The sequence below is a fragment of the Lepidochelys kempii genome, chromosome 14, assembly GCF_965140265.1.
Source record: "Lepidochelys kempii isolate rLepKem1 chromosome 14, rLepKem1.hap2, whole genome shotgun sequence".
Classification (NCBI taxonomy): Eukaryota; Metazoa; Chordata; order Testudines; family Cheloniidae; genus Lepidochelys; species Lepidochelys kempii.
This window is the reverse complement of record NC_133269.1, coordinates 35,850,451-35,877,701: the sequence shown is the minus strand read 5'-3', so window position 1 is coordinate 35,877,701 and position 27,251 is coordinate 35,850,451. Positions and strand designations below refer to the sequence as shown.

General features: G+C 49.2%; 1 protein-coding gene across 2 annotated transcripts; it reads left to right on the top strand.

Moving 5' to 3' along the window:
* The first annotated feature begins 1,669 nt into the window (after nt 1-1,669).
* On the top strand, nt 1,670-21,321 carry LOC140897812 (zinc finger protein RFP-like). 2 transcript variants are annotated; one of them, XM_073310909.1, is made up of 8 exons: nt 1,670-2,120; nt 3,287-3,382; nt 6,413-6,643; nt 8,666-8,688; nt 10,437-10,552; nt 15,999-16,073; nt 16,873-17,166; nt 18,201-21,321. In XM_073310909.1, the coding sequence occupies exons 1-8, from the start codon at nt 1,713-1,715 to the stop codon at nt 18,260-18,262; spliced, it is 1,305 nt and encodes a 434-aa protein (XP_073167010.1). In that variant the 5' UTR covers nt 1,670-1,712; the 3' UTR covers nt 18,263-21,321. The 2 variants fall into 2 exon arrangements, with proteins under 2 accessions (XP_073167010.1, XP_073167009.1); XM_073310908.1 differs by having other exon boundaries at nt 16,873-18,292.
* The last annotated feature ends 5,930 nt before the right edge of the window (nt 21,322-27,251 follow it).

The following is a 27,251-nucleotide window of genomic DNA, read 5'->3' as shown; positions in this document are numbered from 1 at the left end:
TTGGAACATACCATGGTGCATTGTGGCGACAAACTTCTATGTTGTCTTATGTTCTGTGTTTCGTGTTTCGTGTTTCATATCTCATGTTTGTCTTGTAGCGCTTGTCTCATTGCTAGCATTACGGTGTATGGTGTTTGGGGAAAGGGGGGATATTGCATTAGGCAACAAACCATACGCACAGCCCTTTGTAACTCTAATCAGACCCCTCCCTCTCCCTACCCCTCCGCCTCCTGCCAAATTGTCAATCACACACCTATCCCCCTGGTGGCCACCTCTGTCCAAAAGCCTGTGATACATCAAGATTATTACTGCCTCTTTACCGATTGTTTCACCTCCCCACCGAATGCTCTTATTTTCATCTCAATGTAGTACATGAGAATGGCTGTTTGACACTCATTACATCCGCCGGTCAATATTTTGATATGTATTTTTGTTACTGTGGACATGCTACGTGTAATGAAAATCTGGAATTGCTCCGGCAATCAAAGCACTGGCATGGATGAGCGGCGGCACGCCATCCCCCTTTGGATGATCACCACAGTTTGGGTGACCAAGGGGTGGGAAATGTTTTGTGTAAAGCCTCCGCTCAATCCAGTAGAATGTGATTGTCAGATCTGTAACTTTTCAGTCATTGCTAGTATGATCATTGAGTTCTGTAACCTTTTGCAAACTTTGTAACTTTAGTTATTGTTAGCATAGCCCTTTAAGTTTTGTAACTTGTGCAAGCTTTGTAACCTTTTCAGTTACCACTTTGTATAACCTCCAAGCTTTGCAATGTTCCATCAGGCGATCAGAGAGAGTGTGAACAAGGGAGTATGTGTGGGAGATAAGGGAGTGTGAACCAGGGAGTGTATGTGGGACTGAGTGGAGAGGAACTGCAAGGAGAAAAGAGCCAGGAGCCAGGTTTGTCTGATGTAATCTGCCCTGAGAAGGTGATCACGGAGTCCTGTAAAGAAAAGAAGAACCTGGTATGCATGAAAGGAACAAGGTCTGGGAATGCTTCTCTGTGATGGACACAGAAGGAAAAACTCAGTGTATGTGACAGGAGCCACCCAGTTCCAGCAAAAGGAAGGCACGCACACAAGCCTCCTGCTTCTTGACTTGCTCACTGGCCCGGATCCGTGACCGCAGGCGGACACACCAGATCTACTATGCTTCGGCTTCTCGGGTTCCTCTGCCGTCTCCGGTAACTCTCCACCTGTGGGGGTGCATGAGGGTATGAATGCGGGGAATGTGTGCGTGCATGAATAATCTCCATCCCTTTTCTGTTTGATCCAATAGTGGCATTTAATAAAACCAATATAAGTGTAATCCTGGGTTGGTTTCTAGGGAAACTGAGGTAACAAACAAGTCACTGTATGAAATTTTAGTTTGCACTGACTTCGCTAGTGCTTTTTATGTAACCTGTTGTAAACCGAGGCAAATATCTAGAGGAGTTGGTGTGCCCCCTGGAAGACCTGAGTTCCCCCAGGGGTACACGTACCCCTGATTGAGAACCCCTGGGCTGAAGGACCAGAGAGCTGTATTCTCCTCTCTAGGACTCAACGGGGTTGTCCACCAGCACAATCACACAGCTCCCAGCACAGCCAGGGTCAATGAGAGGGATCCAGGAGCTCAGCCAATGAGAGGGATCCAGGAAATGAAACCTGCAGCTGGGCTGTACCAGAGAAGTGAAACTAACTTGGTCCCCCACATCTGCAGTGCAGGGAGCCATGGCTGCTGTGCAAAAACTCCAGGATGAAGCCACTTGTTCCATCTGTCTGGAGTATTTCCAAGCCCCGGTGTCTATCCACTGCGGGCACAACTTCTGCCGGGCCTGCATCAGCCAGTGCTGGGGGGAGTCGGAGCCCAACTTCTCCTGCCCCCAGTGCAGAGAAACCGCCCAGCAGAGAAACTTCAGGCCCAACAGGGAGCTGGCGAACATGGCGGTGCTGGTGAAACAGTTGAAGTTACAAGCAGGGAAAGAGCCAGAGGGGGAGCGCGTGTGTGAGAAACACGGGGAGCCTCTGAAACTCTTCTGTGTGGAGGATCAAAGCCCCATCTGCGTGGTGTGTGACAGATCCAAGGCTCATAGAGACCACCCTGTGATACCAATCGAAGAGGCTGCCCAGGAGTACAAGGTAGGAAAACACCATCAATGATTCGAAACCCAGCTGGCAGGAATTGGATAAAGTCTGACCTTGGAATTACTAATCTGTGTTCTTTACTTTAAAGGATTTGGGGGTCTGTTAGGGTGATCAGATGTCAAGTGTGAAAAATCAGGGTGGGAGTTAATAGAGTCCTATGTAAGACAAAGCCCCTGATATCAGGACAGTCCCTATAAAATGGGGACATCTGGTCACCCTAGGGTCTGTGAATTAGACCTAAGTCATGCTGCCTTTTGCCTGTTTAACAACTCTCTTTGTAACCAGGTTCTGTAGGAGCAGGACAGATTAAAAAATGTATTAAAGCTAAGGTTAAAAAAATTACATAGTACACAGGTTAAGAAAAGAGTGTCTGTACATCTGGGTATAGTGCTTAGATTATCCACAAATACAGGGTTTGTTTTAAAAGTCATAAGATACATAGCACATAATCAGCAATAAACCAAATTTAGGTGAATACATTTAACAATACAGTTTAGATATTAGCATCCAAGTTTTTGGGTACATCACTCATGAAAAGATATACAGAGAGTGGGTTGTGGAAAGCAAATATATCAAAGAGTGAAGACTGTCCCTCAATAATTGAAAATTTGGGGTAGGTTGTCCATTAGAAAATACAACCATCAGGGTAGTATTTCAGTCACACCCAAGGAAATGAAGAATGAATCTCTCATCTGCTATAGCGGCTCAGCTGCGGGTAGCCTCTCACTGGAAAAAGAAAAACAGCCCAACCAGAGAGAAATTTATTCTGCCTCTGTCTGTGCCAGTCATTTCAGTCTCCTAAGAGTAACAATTCAATTCTTCCTTCCAAAACATCCTGGCCAGTCATAAACCAGCACAGTGGACTATTCAGAGCCTCTGGGTTACATGGATTATCCAGACCAGGGTTATAATATTGCTAACCAATAAAACAATCCAGTAAATTGTGAGATGCAAATCTGGTTACATTCAAAAGCTCTAGGAAGTGAGTTTTCCTACAAACAGCACCAGCAACTCCTGTAAAGTTGAATACATTGTGTAAATTCTTTCTAAAGTCTGAATCGGATCCATAGGTTTTGTTTATTTAAATTGTTTTCTGTGAAGAAGACAGCCAGGATGCCCCTCCCAGCAGAACAGATCACATGCCGTGTTTCTTTGCTCAGGAACGAATCTGGACACAACTGCAGACCCTGAAGGAAGAGAGAGAAAAACTCCTCAAATACAGACAGGCCAAGGAGGGGAAAAGCCAGGAATACCTGGTAGGTTCCTGTTATGAATCTGTAGGTTGGTGGTGGGGGGGAATAACACGACTACTGCTTACTGACTAAGGGTGTCTCTGAAGGCCGACCCCCCCCCCTCCATTTTTCCCTCTCTTCAGGATCCTTTAAGAACTCTCAGAGGCTTTCTCTGGTAAACGGTACCCGTTCTGGTTCATACCAGAACCAGTTTACAACAAGCCAAAGTCCATTCCAAGAACACAAAGAAAAAGTCCATATTTAGCTCTAGAGAGAGAGAGAGAGAGAGAAGGTGGGTGAGGTAATATCTTTTATTGGACCAACTTCTGTTGGTGCAACGTACAAGCTTTTGAGATGCTGGTCCGCTAAAAGATGTCACCTCACCTACCGTGTCTGTCTAATATCCTGACCAGCTATGGAAGATATTTAGCTCGGGCACTTTCTCTCTCCCTCCCCTGCCCCCCCGGGCTCTTCTTCCATTCTGGTTTGATCTCCCAAATGTTCCCCCTCACTGGAGCTCCGACACCCACTCCCAAACACAGTCAGGGTTTCCCAGCGCCCGGAGCCTCCTGCTCACTGGGCTTTACCCTCCTAGCTTCCTGGTGTCATGGTCCTGCCGGAGCCTTCCTCTGCAGCTACGTATACACTGCTGCCTAGGTCAGCAAAACTTCTGTCGCTCAGGGGGGGTGAATATTCCCCCCCCCCCCGCCCCCCGAGCGACGTCAGTTACACCGACATGTTCACAGTGCTTCTCCCACCGACATAAGTTATGCTGCTCCCGGGTGATTTTTTTTATGGCAATCGGAGAACATAGAGCGTTGTACGTGTAGACATTGCCTTCCTCTTTGCACTAGCCATTCCCTGAGGACAGCCACCTCTATCTGCTCTTTGCCGGCAATTGCCTGATTCCCCTCAGCTGGGGCTTTGTCCAAAATCTGGATTGGTTTCACCCAGTGGTCCCAAAACGTTTGAAGGTCGCACCCCCCTCCATCCCTGTCCAAGCCTGCTCCTGCTGGGAGTGGGGCCATGGCTCCGGATGGGGGGAGAGGCTGGGGCCATAGCTGGGGCTGGAGCCACAGCCAGGGCCTGGGGGGCAGGGCTGGAAGCAGAGCTGCGCCGAGGGGCCAGGTGCGGGGTTGGGAGCTGAGGCTGTGGCTGCAGGTGGGACTGAAGCAGAGCTGGGGACGGGGAGGGGCTGGGCGGCGCTCCCTCCCTGCCCCCTGTGGGGGCTGGCTCAGGCCCCGCTGCACCCCCTGAAGGGGGGAGCGCCCCACAGTTTGGGGACCTCTGGCTTAGCCCCACACTCTTCAGCTCCTGGGGCAAGGGGCCCTGTTCCAGGGTGTGTCTTGGGTTTGCACAGCTCCTCTGTTCCTCTCGCTCTTTGCATGCATGTTTGCAGCCGTGTGTGCATCACAGTTGCCCACTTTCACGCAGTAAATAAGCACCCTGACTTTCACAATAAGCCAAAAATCTAGCTAATCCCATTTCAAAACAAGGCCAAAACAAGCCAATCCCTAAGAACGCCAACACTCTGTGAGACTAGATCCCCCTGGAGTGCAGTCTGGGACTGTGGTGGGCCCACTGTGCACCCCTGACTCTCTCCTCCCCTTGCCCTGTGTGCTCCCCCTTGCCCCTGCTTGCTGGGAGCCAATCAAAAAAAAGAAGCAACAAGCCAAACAAGCAACAAGCCACAAGCCCCAAACTAGCCAATAAGCAACACATAAGCCAATTAAGCCAAAACCAAGTCCAATGTCTGCATTTTTTTCCTCGGGTTTGGCATGTCTGGTGTGTGTCTTTCTTTTGTCTCTGCATGAGCATCGTGATTCTCCTAAATTGTTTGTTTTGATCTATACTGATTTTCACCCCTTCCTTCGGCTTCTGTCCCAATAAACCGCTGCCCTTGTCGCTCTGAAACCTGCTCTTGGAAGAATCTGGTTTGTTGGAGCCCATTGATCAGATGATACATGAAGAGGCAGCAGAAAGACAAATTAGGGCCAACACAGCATTAAGAGACATTATGACCAAAGTGGGAAGCTTTAGGGGAAAACACTGATCTACTGGCGTGGGGGGAGTTTCTATCAAAAGGCCCTGTTGACATTTCACAAGTGGCAATGAAATTCTCTTGAATGTGCACACCTGGCCATGGGGGGGGGGGGGGGGTCAATGAAAATATGTTACTTTTAGGGCTGTCAATTAATTGCACTTAACTCAAGTGATTAATTTGTTTTTAGTTACCTCAATTAAAAAAAATTAATCACGATTAATTGCAGTTTTAATCTCACTGTTAAACAATAATACCAATTTAAATGTATTATAAATATTTTTGGATGTTTCCTACATTTTCAAATATATTGATTTCAATTACAACACAGAATACAAAGTGTACAGTGCTCACTTTATATTATAATTTTTGATTACAAATATTTGCACTGTAAAAAGGATAAAGAAATCGTATTTCAATTTACTTTATACAAGTACTGTAGTGCAATCTCTTTAACATGAAAGTGCAACTTACAAATGTAGAATTGTTTTTTACATATCTGCACTCAAGTATAAAACAATGTAAAACTTTAGAGCCTACAAGTCCACTCAGTCCTACTTCTTGTTCAGCCAATCACTAAGACAAATTTGTTTATCTTTTTGGGAGATAATGCTGCTTGCTTCTTATTTTGTAGCCAGCGTTGCAAGGTATTTACGTGTCAGATAGGCTAAACATTTGTATGCCCCTTCATGCTTTGACTTCTAGATTGCATCTTTTGTTTATCTTTTTTTACAGTGCAAATATTTGTAATAAAAAAAAAACAATGTAAAGTGAGCCCTGTACACTTTGTATTCTGTGTTGTAATTGAAATCAACATCCAAAAATATTTATAATAAATTTAAATTGGTATTCTATTATTGTTTAACAGTGTGATCTAAACTGATTATTATTTTTAATCTTGCAGTTGATTTTTTGAATCGTTTGACAGCCCTAGTTAATTTACATCTGGTGCAAGGTATGCCACGACATGTCCCCTGCCCTACCTTTTCCTTATTTGTGTCTGCCCGTTACAGGAGAAGACGGATGATGAGAGACGGAAAATCATGTCTGACATTCTGCAATTGCGCCAGCTGTTGGAGGAACAAGAGCGACTCCTGCTGGCCCAATTGGGAGGCCTGGAAAAGGAGATTGGGAAGATGCAGAATGAAAATGTCACCAAACTCTCAGCGGAGATTTCCCGTCTCAGTGAGTTGATCAGTGAGATGGAGGGGAAGTGCCAGCAGCCCGCGAGTGAATTCCTGCAGGTGAGACCCCTGATTCTTGCAAGGCATTTGGGGAAGGGGGAGAGGATAAAACTCACGAGTCATGGAGTGCAAAATTCAGACCTCAGTATAGAGCTCACAGTGTGTAGTTTTTAAACAAATTATGTTGCTATTAATGAATTTTCCTCCTCCCTGTGAGTAGGAAACTGAGACCCAGCGAGATTAAGGGAACGTCTCCGCTGCAAGCAGGAGTGTGACTGCAGCTCATGTAGACATGCCTGAGTCAGCGTTGATCTAGCTCGCTCCAATAACAATTGCTGGGAAGCCAGGGCAGTGCAGGTGGCACCATGGACTCACTGCTCAAGTACATACCCAGGGTCCCAGCTGGGGTGTATAATCCATGCTGCTGCAGCAGCTTCACTGCTATTTTGATTGGAGCTAGCTCACGTACGTCCCCACATGCTGCACGTGCAGTCATGCCTCGGATGGCAGTGTAGCCGTGCCTTAAGTGAGTGCCACTCTGTCTCTGCCCAAGAGCTGAATGGAGTTTTCCTGCACCTCAATCAAGTGCTTGGCCACAAAGCCAAACGTCCTCTCCTACAGATATCATTGCCCTCTGCTGGCTGGGTAAAGAACCCAGGAGAAGGGCTTAGAAGGCAGATATGCTAACCACTTAAACACCAACTCAGCAGCATTGGGATGGTGTGTAGCCAAATACCGAGGCCCATGTGGCTACTTCATTCAAACACAGATCTGGAAATGAGGATGATAATTATTAATTACTGTTACACTTATTTGTGGTCCAAAGTGATTGTGACAGGGAAGTACAGTTAACTAAGCAGTTAGGTACAGAGGATATCCCTGAGATTACACTGTTAAAGAGAATCATAGAAAGTAGGACCGGAGGGGATCTCGAGAGGTCATGTAGTCCTGTCCCCTGCATGGAGGCAGGGTCTCTAGGCCATCCCTGACAGGTGTTTGTCTAAACTGTCCTTAAAAACCTCCAGTGACTGAGATTCCACAACCTTCCTATGTAATTTGTTCCAGAGCTTAACCACCCTGCCAGTTAGGAAGCTTTTCCTAATGTCCAACCGAAACCTCCCTTGCTGCAATGTAAGCCCATTGCTTCCTGTCCTGTCCTCGGTGGTTAAGAACAATTTATCACCCTTCTCTTCATAACAACCTTTTACATACTTAAAGATGGTTATCATGTCCCCCTTCAGTCTTCTCTTTTCCAGACTAAACAACCCCAATTTTTTTCAATCTTCCCTCATAGGTCATGTTTTCTAGACCTTTACTCATTCTTGTTGCTCTTCTCTGGACTTTCTCCAATTTGTCCACCTCTTTCCTGAAGTGTGGTGTCCAGAACTGGACACAATACTCCAGTTGGGGCCTAATCAGCACAGAGTAGAGTGGAAGAATAACTTCTTGTGTCTTGCTTACAACACTCCTGCTAATTCATCCCAGAATGATGTTTGCTTTTTTTGCAACAGTGGTTACACTGTTGACTCATAATTAGCTTGTGGTCCACTATGACCCCCAGATCCCTTTCCGCAGTACTCCTTCCTAGGCAGTCATTTCCCATTTTGTATGTGTGCAACAGATTGTTCCTTCCTAAATGGAGCACTTTGCATTTGTCCTTTTTGAATTTCATCCTATTTAATTCAGACCATTTCTCCAGTTTGTCCAGATCATTTTGAATTCTAATCCTGTTCTCCAAAGTACTTGCAGCCCCTCCCAGCTTGCTTTCGTCCACAAACTTTATAAGTGTACTCTTTCTGCCATTGTCCAAATAATTTATGAAGATATTGACTAGAACTGGATTCAGGAGAGATCCCTGTGGGTCCCCATTTGATATGCCCTTCCAGCTCGATTATGAACTATTGATAACGCTTCTCTGAGTACGGTTTTTCAAACCTTAGAGCAGGTATGTCGAGGCTTCTATTGCTCTAGTTTACATGTGAGATAAATAAAAAAATTAAAGGGCACCAAGATAATTTGTCAGCTCTGATTCATGTCCCTGTGATACGGAGCTCCTTTTCTCTCTCTCTCTCCCTCCTCTAGGATATCAGAAGCATCTTGAGCAGGTACGTGGCTCCTCACTTCCTCTGATCCCTCACGGTGCTGGGAAAGGGCTTGCATATGCATCTTCCCAGCCACTAATCTTCCCTGCTTAAAGACATGCTGGGTAGAGTTGATTGGGAGACAGGGGATGAGTCACTGGATGGTCCCCTGTTCTGTTTGGTCCCTCTGGGGCACCTGGCCTTGGCCACTGTCGGCAGACAGGACACTGGGCTAGATGGACCTTTGGTCTGACCCTGTCTGGCCGTTCTTATGTTTTTATGATTAACCCCCCCTCCCCCCCCCCCCCCAAAAAAAAAACCCCACGGGGAAAGAAATACAAACACGGCAAAGTCATTTTTATTCCACAAGCTTCAAAAAGCAGCGTTTCCTTTTCCTTAATGTACCTATTTTCATTTATTTACTTGGGTTTTAAGAAAGTATTTTCTTTTTTTTCCAATTTAAAAAAAAACCCACTGAAAACAAAAGATTGATAACACAGTTTTCAAAAGTGCCTGAGTGACTTAAGAGCCTGAACAGCACCAGACTTAGACTCCTGGGGCCCGGAACCTCAAAGGTATTTAGGCCCTTCACTCCCATTGATTTCAGTGGAAGATAGGCACCTAAATATGTCTGGCAGTCTGGGCCTAACCCTTCCCCCCCCTCAGTTGGAGGGAGTACTTGAACTGGGGGTTTCCAATGTCCACGGTGACTACTGGAATCCCTGGGCTAGAAGTTCTGAAGGAGTCTCTTGTCCCCCCAGCCATTTTGTGTAAGTTCTCCAGTAAGCATGGGTGGCGCGTATAAAAGGCCAGGGAAGGCTGAGCCTCCTGAAAAGGCCGGCCATGCAGGGGGGAAATGCCGCAGATACAGCACGGGTCACCTGTCTGGAGGCGTGCTGGCCAGCCACTGCCTTTGGAGAACCAGAAGCAAAGCTCCATGGAAGTGGGAAGGTCCCCCACTGGTGCCTGGACCATGGCCTTGCCTTCGCTCCGCCCTACCCCCACTTGACCTCTTCCCCCATGGCCCTGCCTGCCTCTTTCCACCCATGCTGTGTTTCTCTTCCCCCGAGGCCACTCCCTGCCCACCCCTTGCTCCTCTCCATCCCTCCCCGCCGCCCCCGGGTTGCTTGCATAAGGCAGGAAAAAGTGATGGGGCCAGGGCTGGGCCTCCAGGGGAAGAGGCCAAATAGGGGCGGGGTCTCAGGGGCATGGTCTCTAGGGTGGGGCCATGGTCCAGCCACCAGTGGCCCCCGCCTCACTTCTAGGGAGCTTCCAGCGTGTGAATCTCCCCAAATGGAAGACTCATGTGCCACCTATGCCAATAGGGACCCAATCCAGCAGAGGTGATGTCTGAGCATGGTTACCAAATTGGGCTGCACGGGAGGCTTAGGCAGAGGAATGCCTCTCTTCCCCCAGTTAGTGGATTGTTCTGGGGCTTGGGCATCTGGACATCTGGTGAGAAGCAAGAACGTAGGCACCTAGGGCACTTGCACTGTGAAAATGTCAATGCTGAGCAAATTTAGGTGCCTTTAGGGTTTGGCAGCAGCTGGAGCACATGGATTGTGGCACCTAAAATCGGGACATTGGCACCCAAATCTGAGGTTTTGTTGCCCAAGTAACTTTGTGGAGCTGGGCCTACCTGCCCCGAGTAGAGCAAGTTATCCAGCAGGCTGCTCCACTTCACAGCTTTCACTTCCAAGATGATCAGAACATAATGAATGCATAATTACACAGCAAACTGCGATTCCTTAGCAAAGCCTGTTTCTCTCTAGGTGTGAGAAAGGGAAGGCCCAGGTGGCGGTGGAAAGTCCTTCTGAGCTGGAAAAGAGAATCTGTGATTTCTCCCAGAAAAGGATCATTCTGGAGAAGTTTCTGAGGGAATTCAAAGGTATCAAGAAGTGCAAATCAAAATGTCACTGTGGGAAGACATGGGCTCTGGATAAACAGTGTTGATGTCAAGCCCAACTCAATAATAGTAAAAAAATAGGTTATACATTCCCGGGAAGGGCCAAGGGAAGAGAAAATGTTATATCATAAAAATAAGACCAATAGGATCTTGTAAAGGGGATAAGGCAAAATGCCCCATTTATTGTAAATATAATACAAAGATAAAAACACACAATTCTATGTTAGGTTTCAGAGTAACAGCCCTGTTAGTCTGTATTCGCAAAAAGAAAAGGAGGACTTGTGGCACCTTAGAGACTAACCAATTTATTAGAGCATAAGCTTTTGTGAGCTACAGCTCACTTCATCAGATGCATATCGTGGAAACTGCAGCAGACTTTATATATACACAGAGAATATGAAACAATACCTCCTCCCACCCCACTGTCCTGCTGGTAATAGCTTATCTAAAGTGATCATCAGGTGGGCCATTTCCAGCACAAATCCAGGTTTTCTCACCCTCCACCCCCCCACACAAATTCACTCTCCTGCTGGTGATAGCCCATCCAAAGTGACAACTCTTTACACAATGTGCATGACAATCAAGTTGGGCTATTTCCTGCACAAATCCAGGTTTTCTCACATCCCCCCCACCCCCATACACACACACAAACTCACTCTCCTGCTGGTAATAGCTCATCCAAACTGACCACTCTTCAAGTTTAAATCCAAGTTAAACCAGAACATCTGGGGGGGGGGGGTAGGAAAAAACAAGAGTACCAATGTACATGGCAGAGGGGCACACTATGCTTCTCTACAAAAGAAAAAGGACACTAAACTTTCTAAACTACTACATGCTACAAGGGGCCACAGCAATGGTTCCCTCAACCCACCTAGCAATATTGTTAACCTATCCAACTATACTCTCAGCCCAGCAGAAGCAGCTGTTCTATCTCGGGGCCTCTCCTTCTGCCCCTCCACCCCCACGAACATGACACAGTTCTGTGGTGACCTAGAATCCTATTTTCGACGTCTCCGACTCAAGGAATATTTCCAAAATACCTCTGAACAGCATACTAATCCACAGAGGTCTCCCTACCAACACTACAGAAAGAGGGATTCTAGGTGGACTCCTCCTGAAGGTCGAAACAGCAGACTGGACTTCTACATAGAGTGCTTCCGCTGATGTGCACGGGCTGAAATTGTGGAAAAGCAGCATCACTTGCCCCATAACCTCAGCCATGCGGAACGCAATGCCATCCACAGCCTCAGAAACAACTCTGACATCATAATCAAAAAGGCTGACAAATGAGGTGCTGTTGTCATCATGAATAGGTCGGAATATGAACAAGAGGCTGCTCGGCAGCTCTCCAACACGAGTTTCTACAAGCCATTACCCTCTGATCCCACTGAGAGTTACCAAAAGCAACTACAGCATTTGCTCAAGAAACTTCCTGAAAAAGCACAAGATCAAATCCGCACAGACACACCCCTGGAACCCCGACCTGGGATATTCTATCTACTACCCAAGATCCATAAACCTGGAAATCCTGGGCGCCCCATCATCTCAGGCGTTGGCACCCTGACAGCAGGATTGTCTGGCTATGTAGACTCCCTCCTCAGGCCCTACGCTACCAGCACTCCCAGCTACCTTCGAGACACCACTGACTTCCTGAGGAAACTTCAATCCATCGGTGATCTTCCTGATAACACCATCCTGGCCACTATGGATGTAGAAGCCCTCTACACCAACATTCCACACAAAGATGGACTACAAGCCGTCAAGAACACTATCCCCGATAATGTCACGGCTAACCTGGTGGCTGAACTTTGTGACTTTGTCCTTACCCATAACTACTTCACATTTGGGGACAATGTATACCTTCAGATCAGCGGCACTGCTATGGGTACCCGCATGGCCCCACAGTATGCCAACATTTTTATGGCTGATTTAGAACAACGCTTCCTCAGCTCTCGTCACCTAAAGCCCCTACTCTACTTGCGCTATATTGATGACATCTTCATCATCTGGACCCATGGAAAAGAAGCCCTTGAGGAATTCCACCATGATTTCAACAATTTCCATCCCACCACCAACCTCAGCCTGGTCCAGTCCACACAAGAGATCCACTTCCTGGACACTACAGTGCTAATAAACAATGGTCACATAAACACCACCCTATACCGGAAACCTACTGACCGCTATTCCTACCTGCATGCCTCCAGCTTTCACCCTGACCACACCACACGATCCATCGTCTACAGCCAAGCTCTGCGATACAACCGCATTTGCTCCAACCCCTCAGACAGAGACAAACACCTACAAGATCTCTATCAAGCATTCTTACAACTACAATACCCACCTGCAGAAGTGAAGAAACAGATTGATAGAGCCAGAAGAGTTCCCAGAAGTCACCTACTACAGGACAGGCCTAACAAAGAAAATAACAGAACGCCACTAGCCATCACCTTCAGCCCCCAACTAAAACCCCTCCAACGCATTATTAAGGATCTACAACCTATCCTAAAGGATGACCCAACACTCTCACAAATCTTGGGAGACAGGCCAGTCCTTGCCTACAGACAGCCCCGCAACCTGAAGCAAATACTCACCAACAACCACATACCACACAACAGAACCACTAACCCAGGAACTTATCCTTGCAACAAAGCCCGTTGCCAATTGTGCCCACATATCTATTCAGGGGACACCATCACAGGGCCTAATAACATCAGCCACACTATCAGAGGCTCGTTCACCTGCACATCCACCAATGTGATATATGCCATCATGTGCCAGCAATGCCCCTCTGCCATGCACATTGGTCAAACTGGACAGTCTCTACGTAAAAGAATAAATGGACACAAATCAGATGTCAAGAATTATAACATTCATAAACCAGTCGGAGAACACTTCAATCTCTCTGGTCACGCAATCACAGACATGAAGGTCGCTATCTTAAAACAAAAAAACTTCAAATCCAGACTCCAGCGAGAAACTGCTGAATTGGAATTCATTTGCAAATTGGATACTATTAATTTAGGCTTAAATAGAGACTGGGAGTGGCTAAGTCATTATGCAAGGTAGCCTGTTTCCTCTTGTTTTTTCCTACCCCCCCCCCCCCGATGTTCTGGTTTAACTTGGATTTAAACTTGAAGAGTGGTCAGTTTGGATGAGCTATTACCAGCAGGAGAGTGAGTTTGTGTGTGTATGGGGGTGGGGGGGATGTGAGAAAACCTGGATTTGTGCAGGAAATAGCCCAACTTGATTGTCATGCACATTGTGTAAAGAGTTGTCACTTTGGATGGGCTATCACCAGCAGGAGAGTGAATTTGTGTGTGGGGGGGTGGAGGGTGAGAAAACCTGGATTTGTGCTGGAAATGGCCCACCTGATGATCACTTTAGATAAGCTATTACCAGCAGGACAGTGGGGTGGGAGGAGGTATTGTTTCATATTCTCTGTGTATATATAAAGTCTGCTGCAGTTTCCACGATATGCATCTGATGAAGTGAGCTGTAGCTCACGAAAGCTTATGCTCTAATAAATTGGTTAGTCTCTAAGGTGCCACAAGTACTCCTTTTCTTTTTACACAATTCTATGTCACTACAATTCCTTACTTATACCTTATTTATACACACATCCATTCATACATTCATTCTGCTTAGTTGTTATAGTTAACCAGCCTAGAAGTTGCCCGTGACAGAGTACTGGCCAGGTAGCCTGTTCACAAGAGTGGAGTCAAGTCCGTGTCAGATGCACATCCGATGCTCCTGGAGGGTGGCAGCAGAACCAGACTCAAAGTTCTCACTTTCTAGAGTCCATTTTTATAGGAATTTATTCCTATGCCAGTCCATGGGAATTGCTTCATCATGTTGTTGCTGAATCAATCAGCAGATGGCACATTCCTGACGGCTGCGTGCTGCCAGATGTTATCTTGTTCTTCGGTTCTTCCATCCTTGAGGCTGTTGGGTGGATTCCAGTCTGCCCTCTGGGGGTCATCTGATTGTCTCCACTCTGCACATTCTTCGGCCCATTGATACTGAATTCCTAGGCTGGCACCTTCCGAACCATTCATTCATTACCATTATTCATCTGAACCAATCATTCATTCACATACGTTCTTTATCTTAATCACAGTTATTCTACTGTCTTTTTAACTTTTGGGGTGTTGCTAATTCATTTGAAACTCCCTGTCTTTTAATATGTAAAGTGAGATAAAACTACAGAGGGTGGGAGTGTCTGTGTCATTTCTAAGAACAGTTGTTGTCACAAAATGTCAACATCAATTACAAAGGTTTCAGAGTAACAGCCATGTTAGTCTGTATTCGCAAAAAGAAAAGGAGGACTTGTGGCACCTTAGAGACTAACCAATTTATTAGAGCATAAGCTTTCGTGAGCTACAGCTCACTTCTTCAGATGCATATCGTGGAAACTGCAGCAGGCTTTATATATACACAGAGAATATGAAACAATACCTATTCCCACCCCACTGTCCTGCTGGTAATAGCTTATCTAAAGTGATTTCCAGCACAAATCCAGGTTTTCTCACCCTCCACCCCCCCACACAAATTCACTCTCCTGCTGGTGATAGCCCATCCAAAGTGATAACTCTTTACACAATGTGCATGACAATTAAGCTGGGCTATTTCCTGCATAAATCCAGGTTCTCACATCCCCCCCACCCCCCCCCACACACAAACTCACTCTCCTGCTGGTAATAGCTCATCCAAACTGACCACTCTTCAAGTTTAAATCCAAGTTAAACCAGAACATCTGGGGGGGGGGGGTAGGAGACTAACCAATTTATTAGAGCATAAGCTTTCGTGAGCTACAGCTCACTTCTTCAGATGCATATCGTGGAAACTGCAGCAGGCTTTATATATACACAGAGAATATGAAACAATACCTATTCCCACCCCACTGTCCTGCTGGAGACTAACCAATTTATTAGAGCATAAGCTTTCGTGAGCTACAGCTCACTTCTTCAGATGCATATCGTGGAAACTGCAGCAGGCTTTAAGGTGTTAGTCTCTAAGGTGCCACAAGTCCTCCTTTTCTTTTATCAATTACAAAGTATCACTTAGAGCAATTGAGTGGTTTACAAGCTTTATGCAGACACCATCAGCAGCTTGCAAGTGAACAAGAGACCCGAAAGATCTTTTAATTGGTAGTGCCCTGTACTTTAAATTGTGGGGGACTAATCATGGAGAATCACAAATATAATTATGGGGAATCACAAAATATGCCTACAAAAATACAATAGAGAACCAACAACAACAAGAGTGAATTTTATTATTTATGCTCTCTTCCTTTGTTTCTCTCTCTGGGTATCTGAGCTCCCTTCCCCTGAGTTTGTGTCACAGAAATAAAGCATGTCAGTTGTAGGAAACCTTATCATAAATATGAGTGTATGAAAATGCATCTCTTCTCCCCCTGTCTTCTCTCTAGACATCCTGGTATTTGAGCTGGAGGTGGAAGGGAGTCAATTTTTGGCAAAGGAGATGGAAAACGTAGGTGAAAAGGGTAAGTTTTCCCCGGGGATATTGTAACAATGAGAAGAACCGAAGAGGAGACGGGTTTGCGGATCTGGATTCACTTGCAGAAGAAAAGTCTGGGATCAAACAGAGCCAGTTTCCTACCTCATGGTAGTTTCCCGCCTCCGGAGACTTGTAGGAAAAGGGCTTGGTGGAGAGGCCATTACTGCTCTAAGCATACGACTGAGAAGAGGTGATATACAGATGGGCTGGGAGTCAGTGGTGTGATGTCTCCATCCCCCAGTGTCTCCTTGGAGCATGACTCCCATCATTCTCTCTCCTCCAGCCCCATTGCTTTCTTGTCTTTTCCTCCTGGACTCTGATGCCATATTCCCACACTTCCTGCCCTTCCATGGGTTGGGTGCCCTTGCACGGGTTGGGTGCCCTTCCACAGGGTTCCCACTGTCTTCCTTCCCCATAGGTGGTGGGTCTCTCCTTCCACCCAGTGTCACTTCCATTTCCCCATGCTGTCCCCTCCTCTCCCCTTCTCTCTGGGCTAGCCAGAGGGTTTCCCCAGTGGACAGCTGAAAATGCTCCCTCTTTCACTCAACTTTGCCCCCACTCCCACCCTAGCTGTGGGGGTACAGCAGCCCCGGTAGGAGCAGATGCAGAGTCAGTTCTTACAGTGCCTCCTAGTGCCTGGCAGAAGGGAGCTGACGTGAAATGGCTGCTCAGCCCCCTGCAGGGGCAGCTCCCTGGGACCTGAGACAGGCAGGAAATCAGGGAGGGTCCCAGCCTCTCCCGGGGCTGAGCTCTGCCCCTAACACTCAGATTCTCTCTCTCCCCAGTGAATGTGACTCTGGATCCAGACACGGCTCATCCCAAACTCATCCTGTCTGAGGATCGGCAACATGTGAAATATGGAGATGCCTGGCAGGATCTGCCCCACAATCCCAAGAGATTTGATTCTTCTCTCTGTGTGCTGGGCTGTGAGGGATTCACCTCAGGGAGACATTACTGGGAGCTGGAGGTGGGCGAAGGGGGAGGCTGGGCCGTGGGGGTAGCCAGAGAGTCGGTGAAGAGGAAGGGACCGGTCAAATATAGCCCTGAGGGAGGGATCTTCTCTGTAGCTCTGCGCAGAGGTGAGTACTGGGCACTCACCTCATCTGAAGAAATCCCCCTGTCTCTGAGCTGGGTCCCCCAGAGGATCCGGGTTTCTTTGGACTATGAAGGGGGGCAGGTGGCACTTTTCGATGCTGATCGCAAGTCCCTCATCTTCTGCTACCTGAGGGCCTCTTTCACTGGGGAGAGAGTCCTCCCTTTCTTCTGGGTGGTGGGAAAGGTGTCCTGGCTCAGACTGGCTCCTTCAGAAATGAGGTTTCAAATCCACATCTCCAACAGTCATTTTCCCCAAAAAGGTCACCATCGTGTCTGCTTCGCACCCCCAGGCTTTCTCCAATATCCAGAAAGAATGAGCAGCACTGAATTAAACCTAGCCACTGCCTCAGCAGAGCACGCAACCCCTGTCTCACACAACTCTCGGCTCAGTACCTTCCAACAAGGGAAACTGAGGCCAAACACTTGTCACCCCCGCAGGCCGATCCACCGCTATCCAGCCCATGCCACCTACCCTATAAGGGGAACAGAGCCCCATTCAGCCCAGGCAGCCACCCCCCAGCCCACAAAAAGGAAAAGTTTTTATTCCCTGTCCGACTTTCTGAAAAGTAAATAGTTTCCAGCTGCCTTGCTCCTCACTGCCCCTGTGCCCCCAGGTAACAATCTCCAGTCCACGGCCGCTCTGCTCCCCTTCACCCGCTAGAAACTGTTTCCCAGTGAGAGAGCCCAGAATGAGCCACTTTCTCTCTCCCTGGAGAGAAGCTGGGAGCTGCGGAGGGATCTAGGCCCCTGTGGGCCCTGATGGCTGGGGATGGCCAGCCAGGGAGGAGCTGGAATTCTGTTCCTCACCTTCCAGCTAAAGAACTAGCCTCTCCCCTGCTGCCCTAGTCACTCCTTGGGTTACGGAGGTGGTCAATAGCGCTGGGCAGGCTGGGAAGTTGTTTGACTGGAGGGGAGCAGAGAGGGCAGAGCCCCTTGGAGAGGGAGGCTTTGGAGTATCAGTCACTTTGTGAACGGGGCTGAGGTTTCTGTACTGTACTGATTAATCTGCTTATTTTAGGAGCAAGGGGCCAGGTTGCGGCTGTGCAATGGCTGCTTATTGCGATTCCTGTGCCAGGCTGATTCCTGAGTCCGTCCTCCTTTGTTTGTGTCCGCCTGCTTTCTCTCCTCATCTACACAGATTGTGAACTCTTAAGGGCAGGGGATGTCTTGAAATACAGCACCATTGGCCCCAGAGCCCAGACGTGTACCGGCACATGCTAACAGAGTTCCAGTACTACCCAATAACATCAGTGAACGACTTACCCCTGGAAGCATGTCCCTTTCTTTACAGCACCGCTTTGTATTTTTACAGGATAATTGGAAATTAAGATTCCCCAGCTGCAAAGAGGGTTTGGTGGACATTAGGCAGTGTTATTTGAGCAAATTCTCTCTTTTTTTAAATGATTCACATAATCTGGGCCCAAAGTGTTTTTAGAACAGGGTCTCTAGAGGATGCTAAAGGGTCCTCTTGTCTGGGCCATTTGGCATTAAATACAGAAATAAACTCAGAAGTGATCAGAAAAAGGGTTGCTGTTTCTTTGTTTGCCCCCCCCCCCCTTGAAATGTTCTGTGCCCTCAAGATGGGTTACAGGGAATGGTAGCCGCAGCCAGATGAACAGCGCCCCCCCCTTTGTCAGTTTAGAAATGGGGCAGATGTGGACAAACCCTCTTTAAGTGGAAAATGCGGCAAACACCTGTATGTGACTGGTCACCAGGCCCAAATGATAGAGCACGTCATATCTGAATGTCCCCTTTGTTCTTTTGCCGGGGACCTGAAGGACGTTCATCAGCTCACTGCTGCGGCAATGTGCTGGCTATTAAACTTAGATTTACCTTTGTAGGTGTTGCTATCTACCCAAGCCATAAGAAAGAAGAAGTAGTAGTTTAGGAAGTATCCTGCCCCATTGCACTCTGTTTAGCTTGCTGGATCCAAATCTTGACGCCTCGATGGAGCTTACATAGTCAAGGCCCCGTGTACAGGCCTCGGGACAGACATCACAGTTATTAATAGGGATCCAAACTAGGACCTTCAGCCCCCAAATGACTTGCTCCTACCCTTGGGGATAAAGGAGTTAGGCTCAGATCCTCAAAGGTGCCTAAATCCCTTTGGTTTCAATGGGAGTTAGGTGCTTGAATACCTTGTGGGCCTTACTCCTTTATGGGTATGTTTGTGTCTCCCTTACCCTAAATCTGAGCAGGTGGAGGAGAGAGGAAGATGTGTCGAGATTCTCCCTTCAGGGATAGAGAGGAGAGGGGCTGGGGTCTCTCCCACAGGATACCTTCATCCTCTACAGCTCTCCCATCTCCTCCACTGTGACCACAGGACTAGCTGGGAGCTTGCTGCAATCACTCAGGTTGTCTCACAGCTCCAGCTCCAGCATCCTCAAAGATGCTTAGGTGCCTAAATCACATATGAGCTAGGCACCTAAATATCTTGGGCCCTGTAGTCTTTCTATAGGCCTCAGCTGGCTGTGGCTCAGATCCCCAGACTGCCCAGGAGTGGGGAAGGTGACTGTCTTGAAGTGAAAAATCTTATTTGAATGTCAGAGATTAGGAGATATCTTATCGCACTCTGATTTGCCTTCAGCAGATCTTGCTTCTGGTGTTTTTTACTGTCAAGATACTTTGCTTTAACCATATTGATCCAAAGCGCTGGTTGAGCAGAGGTCCCACTTCCACAGTGGATTACAAGTTCCCTCATCAGTTGGGGAAGTGACCGTGTGTTGTGCAGAGCCAAGGATATGCTCCAAGCTCAAGGAGAAATAACAATGAATCATCAGGGCATTTCCCAGGTTGTATTTTCAGCTACAGATTAACAGGATGTTGCCCGATTTTATGGGTGATTAATAGATAATATGGGTTATAGGCTCGCCAGTTCATCTGATCAGAAGATAATAAGGTTCTTAGCCCAGAATCAGGCTACATAGAATTTGCAAGGACCTTCTATAATAAACCTATTGTAATAACAAAGAACATACTTTTAATGTAACAAATGATCAAACTTGTAAGAAAAGATATATGGGCAAGCAATCAGAATAGCCCTATAGGCCACAAGCCTGAACGGGATTAATTATATAACTCAGTAAAGCATTCCTGAACGGGAAATGTGCTAGAAATGAAGACACTTTGGTTTATTTTTGAGGGAAATCTCCAAGATTTCCTAGGATTGGGTAGCAGCACCAGGAAATGCTGCTAAAGACTGACCATCCCAGAGGGGGATTTAGTCCTGTAGGGACCAGATCCTCAAAGGTACCTAAATCCCTTGATCTGGGCCTAAAGGGAATGCTTAGATCCTGTCTTTCCCATAAGCTGACTCCACCCTCACCAGCCAGGCCCATTCTATTCTATTTATTTAATTTGGTTGAGTGAATTTCCTGGTAGCGAAAGGCTGTCAGACTCTGGGAACCACAATCCTTATTGGTCTATACCACAGACCCAACACAGGCAGCTCTATACTCAGCACCTCTTTCAAACTGCGGGCTTTTTGTTGTAGTGTAGACGTAACCTCAGAGTTTTGCAGCTAAATACAAGGTGGAACAGATAAGGAGTTAACACATGTTGCAAGGTGAAGTGAGCAGTTAACCCCTCTCCGGCTCAGGACAGAGAAGGTTAGTGGGTTACAGATTGGTGTAATGAGCCATAAATCCAGTGTTTTTTATTAAGCCCATCATTTTTGGTATCTAGCAGAAGGCAGAGAGAACAGAAACCCAGAGATCCAAGGAGACATGACCTCAGTGACTCCTGCACAGGAAATCCAAGAGGAAACCAAATGCTCCATCTGCCTGGATTATATGAAAGAGCTGGTGAACGCAGAGTATGGCCACAACTTCTGCTGAGTCTACATCACTAACTACTGCGAGGCTGGGGGAAAGGGGGATTTCGAACCTTTGTGCTGCCCAAACTGCCGAGCTCGGATCCAGAAAAGGACTCTCCAGCCCAACTGGGAACTGGTGAATAGCACTGAAACCATCAAACTCCTGGAAAGGAAGGGACAGGAGAAGCTGTGCGTAAGACACCAGGAGAAACTCAACCTGTTCTGTGAAGAGGACGGGGAAGTCGTGTGTGTGGCATGTTGGGAATCGGCAGAGCACAGATCTCACAAAGTGCTTTTCGCTGAGGAGGCTGCCCAGAAATACTAGGTAAAGTAGGAAACACTCTGCATCCCGGCCAATTCAATCCTTCCCTTTTCAGACTAATATATGCATGAACGGTGGGTATAATAGGCCAGGGGAGGCTAAGCCTCCCCTAACCCAGGCTGTGGCCCCACCCATGCTCCGCCCTTGCTTCCCCTCTCCCCCGAAGCTGGCGGGGGCTCAGCACTGCTGCTTTCCCCGAAGCCCCACCCCTGTGCTGCCCCTTCCCCCTGAGCCCCTTCCCCCAAGGCCCTGCCCCTTCCCCCCCACCAAGGCCCTGCCTTGGAACCGCTTCTTCCTCCCAAGGCCCTGCCCCCACCCTGCCCCTTCATGCCGCTCCTTCCCCCAAGGCCCTGCTGCTGCGCCATCTCTTCCCCCGAGTCTCTGCTTTGGTGCCACCCCTTCCTCCTAAGGCCCTTCCCCCACCCTGCCCCTTTCCCCCCCGAGGTCCCACCCTCATGCCACGCCCCTTCTCCCCAAGCCCTGCCCTCATGCTGTCCCTTCTCCCAGAGCCCCCCAAGCCCCTACCCTCGCACTGCCCCTTCCCCCCGAGGCCCTACCCCTGCGCCGCCCCTTCCCCCTGAGCTCCTGCCCTCACGCCACCCCTTCTCCTGAGGTTGCCTCTTCCCCCTAAGACTCCGCCCTCTGCTCACTCTTCTCCCTCCACCCCTCATTTGCCCTTACAGCCAGTAAAATGTGGGAGGGCTATGGCCCCCTGGACCCCCCCGTTCCAGCACCCCTGCTTCACAGTCACGATGAACACAGCAACCCTATCTATCCTTCAGGGAGCATTTACAGGGCTGGATTAAGGCACGGGATCTATGGACCCCTGCCTACGGCCCCCTGCTCTTGGAGTCTCCTTCTTGCATCCGATGAAGTGAGCTGTAGCTCACGAAAGCTCATGCTCAAATAAATTGGTTAGTCTCTAAGGTGCCACAAGTCCTCTTCTTCTTGCATTGGAACCCCAATTCTGCCACCCCTCCTTTTTGTAAAGTACACTTTTAGCCTTCCTGTCTGCAGAGAAAAGCTTGAAAATGAAAATCAAGCATAGGTGACCCAGTGACATCAGCCTGAGTTTGCAAAGAGCCTGAGAAAGTAGCTGGAATCCCCAGCACAGGCCTAAGGGCACGTCTACACTTAACACGCCTACGCTACTATGCCAACGCAGCTGTGCCACTATAGTGCTTTGGTGAAGATGCTCTATGCTGACGGGAGAGAGCTCTCCCACTGGCGTAGTTAATCCACCTCCCTGAGAGGCGATGCCTATGTTGGTGGGAGAAGTTCTCCTGTCAACATAGCACTGTCTACACAGGGGGTTAGGTTGGTATAACTACGTCGCTCAGGGCCCAGGGTGTGGATTTTTCACACCTCTGAGTGATGCACTTGTTTCACTATAGGTCTGTAGTGTAGACCAGACCTAAGTGAGGCAGGAGGGGAAGTGTGCATTGTGATCAACCAGGACTCCCAAGTGGACACACCATAGTCGTGAACTAATTAATGGGGGGGCCCTACTGCCTCCCCATCTCCTCCTGAGTATAGGGGTCCCCTGGTAGCTAATCCTGGTGGGGAAGGATGGACCCTGCCACCAGCATCCCCAGTGGTGGGTGGAAGGAATGGGGCCATGAGGGCGGAGTCACGGGAGTGGGAGGGTGGGCATACCTTGGTGTGTCCAGAACTCCAGATTGATTTAATCTGGCTGGCCCTGGGAAAGGTTCCCAGCTCATTCATTAGGGTTATTACACATTGCGTTGTTACCCACATTTCATTATTCACGTACAGAGCAGCCAAATGGGTGCTGGTGTCGGACATGTAAACAGGTCCCTGACCCCAAGGGCTTGCAGTCTATAAAGATGGATGCAAACCAAAGAGGAGGTAGGAAGCCAGCCGGGAGTGGCACGTCCCACCCACTCTCTCTGGAACATGCTCTGCCCGGATCCACACACACTGTGCGTTAAAAAGACCAGAGTCATTTACTCTCCCTCCCGGCCGAGTGGAGCTCAGTGCAGGATCAGAGAGGGAGGGCAGAGGTGGCTGTATGACAACTTTCCACCTCGTTATAGTATCCGCTTCTCAGGGGGGCCGCCTGGACCCCCAGCCCCAGGGACTGCTCTAGCTTACAGTCTGCTGCCATGGCCTGCAAACAGCCAGAGTGCAGTGCGGTCCGGTCACCCCAACAGCTGGCCCCTATGAAGGAGGTTGGGAAGAGGATGGCAAATGGTCATACTGCTGGTCCCGTGTGGCCAGGGATTCCCTCTTATGCCAGGGGATTCCCTCATGGGCAGGTCCAACATGTTTCTACCTCTTTTATACCACACAGAGGCTGGGATTGAACCCAGAACTGGCCGCTTTTGTCAGTGTTACTCACTTCCACCCCAACAAGTGTAAACTCATTTCTGGGGATCAAACTATCCAGATCGCTCAGAGCCAGGGCAGCGCTGGGTGCAGGGCCCCTTGCTGCTGTGCACTGGGCAGCCCGAAACGATGGCTGTCAATATTACTGCCTGGTGAGAGGATCTAGGGGAATCGCTGGAGAGAAACCTCCCACCCAGCACCTCCGGCCAGTGGGTTTTCAGACAACTGGCATCACTTCCTCCTGCCAATGCAGATGCTATAAAAAGAGTTTAATCGAAGGCTAGATTATCTCCATGCCTCCTGGCCCCACTGTTCCAGCGCCCCTGCCCAGGTGGCAGGGTTCGGGTTCAGCCCCAGGTGGCAGGGTTCGGGTTCAGCCCCAGGTGGCAGGGCTCTGGCTTAATTTCTGTGATTTATTGCTTGTTGCTCGTGTCCTGTCCGTGACTTTTAATAAAAATACCCTTGCCAAAATTGTACCCTTACCCATAACTCTTCATGAGTTTGTGCCTTCTCTGTCTCTCTGTGCACTTTATCTGTTTGTGGGCCAGGAACTGTTGTCAGAATAGCATGATTTTCAGTGCTGCATCCTGCCTCCTGCTGCCCTTTCTGCTGTTAGCCCTGGATAGCCACAGGCCAGTGATAACAGATTATCCTAATGCCAGAGATCCCACGTTATACACAGAATGTTGGGCCTCCAAGAGAGCATTAGAAAAATCTGCTCTCTATCATCCATTGTGAATATTCCTTACTAAACATTTTACGGTTGCCCCTTTGGCCCAGGAGGTTAGCCAGAACGGGGCCCTGCACAGGGAGAAATCAGTGATAACAGTCAGCTGTATTCTTTAGTGTAATCTTGTTCATTTGGGGTGGGAAAATGCATCAAGTCCTGTTTCCCTGAACACAGTACAAACAAACAGCAGCAGGCGCTTTTCTCACTCAGAATTCCCCTCGTCTGCCACTCCAGTGAGCTCTGTGCCCAAAAAACTGTCTCAACTTTCTCGCAGGTTCATATACATGATGTCTGTTTGCCTCTAACACGCAAAAACTGGAAAACATGGGTGGGGGGTATCATAGACCAGAGGAGGCTAAGCCTCCCCTAACCCAGGCCTGTGGCCCCCACCCACGTTCCCTCTCTCCCCTAAAGCTGGCAGGGGCTCTGCTCCAGCTGGTGGTTAGGGGCTGGGCGGCTCGGGCTCAGCATGAAATGTCCCCATTAACTTCATTTACTCACAGGAGTAAAGTTAAACCCCTGTGAGCAAGCGTCTGCAGGATTGGGCCCTTAGAGAGCTGCTGGCAAGGGGCAGTAAGGCCCAGAGCCCCAACAGTATTTAGGCACCTAACCCATGGGAGTTAGGTGCCTAAATACTTAGGCGAATCTGGGGCCGAAGTGCACTCCTTCCTCTCCCCTCCCCATTACACAATACCAGAGGGGAGCAGGGCAGGAATTGTCTCTCTCAGAGGACCTGTCCCCACAATCACACCCCCCTCCCAGACCTGCTCCAGATGTGGGCCAGATCACGCGCCAACTGACGCTTAGGTGGGAGAGACACAGCGATGCGGAATTGGGGTTCCCGCCTCGGAGATACAACCCAACCCCCACCCCGGGGTATCGAGGATGCTCCTGAGCCCATAACACTGGACAGCTGGCAGCATACAATGGGCAGCCTTACGGAGTGCTCAGGGCAGCGCCCTCAAAAGAGGGACGACCCCGGGAAAGCCTGGAGAACTGGCAACCCCGTTCAGAGCAGTCACAGGCACAACGAGCGAGGACCTGGCAGCGCCTGTCCCTCTGCGGCTGCTGCAGCTGGCATCAGTCACTGGCACAGCTACTCCTCCACTGTCTCCCCAGCACTGAGATCCAGTGCACTTCTCCTTGGAGCTCGGCCTGGGGGGGACCCAGGGGCGGCGCTCGGCTCCTGGCTTCCGCCAGCCGCCAGTGAGTGCCCTGGGCCTGGCACAGCTGTGGTCAGGCTCCAGCCATGCCCGCCTGTTTGGGGGTTGTTGCAGGAGGAGGCCCACAGGGATGTCTGTCTGCCTAAGTTGGCCTAGCGCAGGGGTCGGCAACCTTTCAGAGGTGGTGGGCCGAGTCTTCATTTATTCACTTTAATTTAAGGTTTTGCATGCCAGTAATGCATTTTAACGTTTTCAGAAGGTCTCTCGCTATGTCTATATATTATATAACTAAACTATTGTCGTGTGTACAGTAAGCAAGGTTTTCAAAATGTTTAAGAAGCTTCATTTAAAATTAAATTAAAATGCTGATCTTATGCTGCCGGCCCGCTCAGCCCGTTGCCGGCCTGGGGTTCCGTTCACCGAGGCCGGCAGCGGGCTGAATGGGGCCTGTGGCCGGGACCCCGGGTGGCAAGGGGCCAGCAGCCAGAACCCCAGACCAGCAGGGGGATAAGCGGGGCCGGCAGCCGGGACCCCAGACCAGCCATGGGCTGAGTGGCTCAGCCTGCTGCCGGTTTGGGGTTCCGTCCGCCGGCTCCTGTCAGCCAGGATCCCGGCTGCCGGCCCCGCTCAGCCCGCTGCCGGTCTGGGGTCCCGGCCCTGTCCACATAGAGTAGGTACCTACCTTCTCCCCGGTTCTAGCCAGTCTCTTTCTCTCTCTGCACTGAGAGGAGGGTGGGAGTGTGCTGAGAACAGGGCTGGGGGTGAAGGAGCAGGCTGGGGGTTGGGGCAGGAGGTTTGGGTGTGGAGTGCTTACCTGGGCAGCTCCCATTTGGTGCGAGGGGTGCAGGTGGGAATGTGGGCATGTGTGTGTGTGCAGGAGCTCCTCTTTGGTGCTCAGGGTGCGGGTGGGAATGTGGGGGGTTCAAGAGTCAGGGCATGGGGTGTGGGGAGCTGGGTATGTGAGGAGGGTGCAGGAGTCAGGGCAGGGGGCTGGGGGTGTGGGCTGGGGTCGTGGGAGTGCTCCCAGCCCCCTGCCCTGAGCGGCTCATGGCAGGGGGCTGGAGGGGATATGCCCTGATTCCACTCTGCTTTTCCCTCTCCCCCTCCGTAGCAAGGGCCTATCGGCAGCAGGGAGGGAGAGAAGGAGGGGCAGGAACCCAGCACGCTGGGGGAAGAGGCGGGTGGAGAGGGAAGCTTGCCTGCCCTGCAAGGAGAGAGCGGGGGGCCGGGGGCGGAAAAGAGCAGGCCGGGCAGGATTTTTAATGGCACGCTGCTGTCTGCCGGGGTCAGCAGCGTGCCATTAAAAATTGGCTTGCATGCCATCTTTGGCACATGTTCCATAGGTTGCCGATCCCTGCCCTAACGCCTGCATGGGGCTCACTCCCAGCTTCAGCTGCACTTTGACCTGGATCAGAATGTTGGGAACCATTAGGAAAGGGATAGATAAGAAAATATCATATTGCCGCTATATAAATCTATCACACACCCATGTCTTGAATTAGGAGGTTGGACTAGAGGTCTCTTCCAACCCTGATATTCTGTGATACTGCGTGCAGATGTAGTCACCCCATCTCAGAAGACAGGTTTCAGAGTAACAGCCGTGTTAGTCTGTATTCGCAAAAAGAAAAGGAGTACTTGTGGCACCTTAGAGACTAACCAATTTATTAGAGCATAAGCTTTCGTGAGCTACA